The sequence below is a fragment of the Morone saxatilis genome, unplaced genomic scaffold, assembly GCF_004916995.1.
Source record: "Morone saxatilis isolate NCDOM2014 unplaced genomic scaffold, NCSU_SB_2.0 Contig17, whole genome shotgun sequence".
In the NCBI taxonomy this organism is placed as follows: domain Eukaryota; kingdom Metazoa; phylum Chordata; class Actinopteri; family Moronidae; genus Morone; species Morone saxatilis.
In genome coordinates this window covers 18531103-18536656 of record NW_023339729.1, presented here as the reverse complement: position 1 = coordinate 18536656, position 5554 = coordinate 18531103, and the positions used below count along the sequence as shown (strand labels likewise).

General features: G+C 40.0%; 1 protein-coding gene across 1 annotated transcript in view; it reads right to left on the bottom strand.

The window, feature by feature from the left end:
* The window catches only part of npnta (nephronectin a), a 48592-nt gene that overhangs the window by 35870 nt on the left and 7168 nt on the right, over window positions 1-5554 (bottom strand). Inside the window, exon 2 of the mRNA XM_035660283.1 lies at window positions 4007-4107. Coding sequence (XP_035516176.1) covers window positions 4007-4107 — 101 coding nt within the window. The remainder of the gene's footprint in view (window positions 1-4006; window positions 4108-5554) is intronic.

Below are 5554 nucleotides of genomic sequence, written 5' to 3'. Positions count from 1 at the left end.
AGTGTGATTACTGTAAACTGTATTACACTGGAAATACAATTAGATATGCAATTGCTGAACAAATGTTCAAATGCTCTCAGTGGCAGTAAAATGTTCATGATGGCAGCTGGTTAGAATAAGTAGCTTCAAGTGTTGCTCTGCCTGCCGGATGGCCTGTCAGAACATTATAAGTAGAGCTTCAGTTTACTATAAATCTAAAGCTCCCTCTCTCTCTCTTTCTCCATCTGCCTGATTTTCTCACTTGTCTCCTTCTCCTGACATCTCTCCTCCACTCCAGCAGCAATCAACTCTAACTCCTTACCTCTTAAACATTTTCCTTACACCTTACACCAGGATTTTACTTTCTCCAACTTTCATTCCCTCTTCTTTTTTTGGGAGCTTCAAGGCTGATCCATTAAGTTTCTCATTCTTTGGGAGAAGTCGCACAAACCAATCGCTGAGCTCCGTGGCTGAGAAAGCCACAATGCGATAGCTCCAATCTAATCTCTTCTATCGCCACAAAAACTTACCAAGACCTGAAATCTGTAATGACTGCATCCTCTCACCCACATTCAGACAAAGGAGCACGTACACACACACACACACACACACACACACACACACACACCCATGATTACACACTTCCGTTCTTTACCAAACCCTCCACCTCCCTCCTTTAAGGTTTAAATCAGCACCTCACTGACTTGATGGAATACTGATTGTAGTCTCAAGTGAATGATTTGAGCTGTGCACCCAGTCAGGAGCATTTGGAAGCATTAAGGCAGGCACTCACTGAGTGATTTACTCACAGAACTGACATGGTTTTGTTGCAAAAAAAAATAAAGTGGAGGAGTGAAAGTACTGTAGCAGCTTGATGTGGTGGTTAAGCTCAAAATTAGCTCATATTTTTGGCTTAAATGGAACACGTGGGACTCCAGAACAACAAAGAAAACATGTCAACACACTGCTGTTTGGCTGGTCAAGTGACTGATTAATTGATTGAAAAGTGACTATCAAAATGTGACTGTGCTTAATTTATCATTAAATAAATGTCACATATGATTTATCATCACCCTTGATTTCTAGAGTCAAAACAATGAATGTTTTGTCTTGTAGAACCGTAACTAAGCTACGGGCTATGGCACATTCATGTTTGGGTTTCAATTGGGTAAAATATGAGCATATGAGTCATGTCCTTAACCTCTAATCTAAGCTTCTGTGATCATGAAGTAATCTTCTTCTTTCTCGTCCTCATTCAAATCTAACATCTATTCCACCTTGAATAATATGAACATGGGAATGGGTAAAGGCAGAGAGCCCAGAACAGATGCACTGGGAGGTATTGGGCATTGAGACGACTGACTCCTGCCAGGATTACTGTGAAGTCTGGCCCCATGTTCAAACAAACACTATCAAATGATACAATTGAGCTGTCTGAGTTAAACAATGGTGCTTTTGCCTAAATCAATCCAGTACAGACTGTGTAGTTCAAGTTCAAGTGTCAAGGCCTTGGGACAAGGTAGGAGATTTTTGAACAAGGTCAACTATTATTTAAAAAAACACTCATTTACATGAACTGTGAAATCAACCCCCCTCAAGCTACAAGTCTAGGTCTGTCCCATAAACCACTAGCATAAATAGTTCTTCTGACTCTAAGTGTTTATATAAGAATAAAATTATCATATTTTGTTTCTAATAGACATGAAGCGAGAGGTGGATAAAAAGCAGATTTGTCTTGCAACGACCTTAGGTTAATCTGGCTGGGCTGTAAGAATACAAAAGCTGGGGCCATGAACTCACATAATACTGTTTGTGTTCTCAACAAAATAAGATATATTGCAATACGCTCCACAACATCAAGCAAAAAGATGGCACTCTGCCACTTTTACATGAAATTGAAGTGAAAAAAAGCTGCAAAACCGAACAAATTCAGAAATCTTTTAGCTGCAGCAGCGCAGACCTTTGGACCCAAGCAGCAGTGTGTGACATATTTGTCATAGAAAATATACAAAATACAATGAAACAAAAAGGTGAGCTACAGTATAGCATGATGGGCTTCAAAACATACAAACATAAATCAAAATATGGTAATTTCAGCAAAGAAAAACACAAAATGAGTGGAATTAATAAACATTATTATTTAAACAAGCTACAAATATGTGGCCAGAGCCAACATGCAGAGTTATGAACATTTTTAGGTCTTTTCCACAGCAGAAACAACCCATAACCTAAGAGCTTCCAGTAACCTCAACTTTTAAGAATCTGTAAGGCTTTTGTGTTACCTACTGCTTAGTGTTTCCACTGTCTAACTAACTGGGGGATTTTAGATTCACTGAAAAGGCAAAAGCGCTTTGAAAACACTGATTAAAAAGGTGACAGACATTATTGTTTTGCCGTTTGTTAGGGGAGTGCAGTTGTGGGACAAACAAAAGTAGAATGTGGCACTATTGAGATGGAAATTGACAATTTGAGATGTAAAATTGTATGCCAACAAAAAGGCAAAGAACTCAATAAGAGGAAATGTCAGAAAGAAGTGAGATAAATTAATTTTATCAAGAAAATGAATCAATGACAAACAATACATCTTCCCCACATTGGTTCAACAAATGGTCCAATAAGTGGTCGCTGGTTACATGCCGTGGTGTTTGTTGTAATCGTACACAACTGACGGCACTGCCTCCCACCCCTTGCAGTCTCTAGAACTCGGATTTAGTATCACCTCTGAGCAGAGCTGAGTTTTAGTTTTAGGAGCGTGTGCCCAAAGCAGGCAGAGAACTGTGGAAACCATATCAGAACCTGCAACAATGGCTACACTTCAAAGGAATAGTTTTAAAAGAAATACAGTACACTTTATTTCTTTCTTGACGAGAGCTAGACGAGAAGATTGATACCACTATTATCCATATGCTAAGAATGAATCTACTGCTAGCAGCCAATTAACTTAGCTTAACATAAAGACTGAAAACAGCTAGCCAATGCTCCGTCCAAAGGTTAAAAAAATCTACCTACCACCCCGTCTGAAGCTCACTGAGCTAATATCTTTTTTGGTTAAGTTGTAGTGTAGCTCGAGCTTTAGACTTTGGCTGGTTTCCCACCCGTTGATTAGCTTTATGCTAAGCTAATCGACTGCTGGCTGTGGCTTCCCATTCAACAGACAGATATAAGAGTCATATTGATTTTCTTGCCAAAGAGAGGAAGAAGTATATTTCACAAAATGTCTAACTATTCCTTCAAATTGTGGATTGCTTAGTTCCTGCTGTGGAAAATCCTTCTCATGTGTTACCCCCTTCTTGATTAAACCTTCACAGCAAAGCAGCAGCTATACCAGCACAGACACCAAGCCAAGCAGAGGATCTGTGAGGCAACTGGCCAGATTTGAAACCCATGTTAGTATATTCACACCTCTCTGGGTGCATTACAGGAGAGCAGAGGATCTTTACACAATGTAAATATGTCAGAAATGTTACGTGTTAATATTTCACACAGTTCATCTGACACAGGCGTGTGGTAGTGACAGGACACATCCTCTGAATCTTTTAAGCGGTGCTGCTGAATATACAGATGAGTTGAGGTCTGCACACCTGACAACGCCATGGACTGTGTTCGTGATTTTCTTTGTTCTGGCAGTCTTAGCTAGTTTGTTTTTGCAGTAGTAATCTATAATCAATCTCCTATCTACCCTTGAATGTGTCCACCTGCAGCTACAGTCTCTCCCTCATTATGGCCACCCGCAGTGTGAATATAAATATAAATGTCCAACCAGCCATCACCATCAATCTTTACTCAAAGATTGTCCCAGGTGTGATGCTCCATTAGCTAGCTGTATGCACTTCTGTTGTGACAACGTGCATGACTCTGTGTGTGTGCGTGTGTGTGTGTGTGTGTGTATATGTGTGTTTCCCTGAGCCTCCAGTAGTGTTACAGCATCTCCTCTGTCTAATAGCATCTTTGACCCCAGCTTGAAACCTTGCAACCTTGTTAGCCCTGTTTGCCCCCCAGCAGCAGCAGCAGGCATGGTGGCACTCACGCTGGCAGTGACCCCAGGAACGGCGTGTCCATCCCCAGCAGCAGTCCACCCTGGCCCCATATCGACACAGGCCGTTGGACGATGCCATCTGCCGTGGCCACCTGTGAGGGGATGACATAATTAGTTCACAGCCAATTAAAATGTCTTAATGAAGAGCAGGGGTCTTTTCAATGTTGTTTGGAGGGAGGCTTCAAAGCACTCACTTGATTCGCTTCGTTTTCAAGTTGTTAAATGTTTTTTGGTGGGACTTTTTCCTTGTCTGAACTAAGAGTCTAAGGATAGAAGGTGTCCTATGTCGTACAGATTGTACAGCCCTTTGAGGCAAATTTGTTATTCGTGATTTTGGGACATAAATAAAACTGACTTGACTAATCTGTGTTGGTGTTTTTAAGTATATAATAGCTCTTCAATTGCACAGAAGGGCCCAAATGCTGTCACCTGTAGTGTACTTGAATAAGCAAGAAAGAAAACATAAACATTTTCACACCTTTCTAGGAAGAAAAGAGAGCAGTGATACTAAATGTCACAAAATAGCGAAAAATGGCCATTACAGTTTCACAGTTCCAAGGTGACATCTTTCATAACAGTCTTGAATGGAAAGATTTACTATCAAGTACTATCAAGAAGAAAACTAACAGCAGCAAATTCACTTCAATTTCACATTTAAAAAACTAGAATCAGCAAATGTTTGTTAGGTTAATAAAATGATTAATTGATATTCAAAACCGCTCCTGATTATCTGTGAATCCATTAATTATTTACCTAATTATTTCAGCTGTTTCAGATGTAAAAATAAAAGCTTTCAATATGAAATACAAAACTCAAACTACCCTTTCTCAGGGTGCTGAAACTCACTGCTCTCCTATAGCAGATTATATTTGCGTCATGGAAGTAAAACTGATAGCACATCAGATGATGTTTGGTTTGTGTGATGTCAAACTGGAGACCTCTGTTGAAAGCCTGCCAGACCCGATTGGAATTTAGTCTTCAGTGTGCACCACTGACACTCACATCTGAGAAGACCACATTATTGTTCATTACAAGTCTTGTGAAACAGATTAGAAGCTATACTGTACTGTCTTGTGCGCTTGAAAATACATGTTTTCAATCTCCATTAACACATGATGGAGCATGTGTATCATATGTTTGAAGCTCTATCAGGCAATTTCACAAGGGGGGAGGATATTATCACCCCTTCTCCAGAGGAACACGGACTGTCGGTATTAGTGTTCATACAGATATAGGTTATTTTCCAAGCACTGCAATCCCTCTAAGAGAAATTACAGCAGGATGTTTTTGTTACACCATGTTCTATTCTACTCAGAGCAAGAAATAGCTTCTTGGCAGACAGTGCATGTGGATTACCTTTTTATCTGTACCAAGGCTCACCACATATTTATGGACAGAATAGGGCGAAGAAATGAGTCCATTTAAGGATACTGATGAAAATCCAAGCTGCATACTTTGAGATCCTGGCTCTGAGATGTTACCTAAAATCTAGCTAAGTAATAACTGAATCAGAAGCCAGGAAAGACCAAGCTGGGTGAA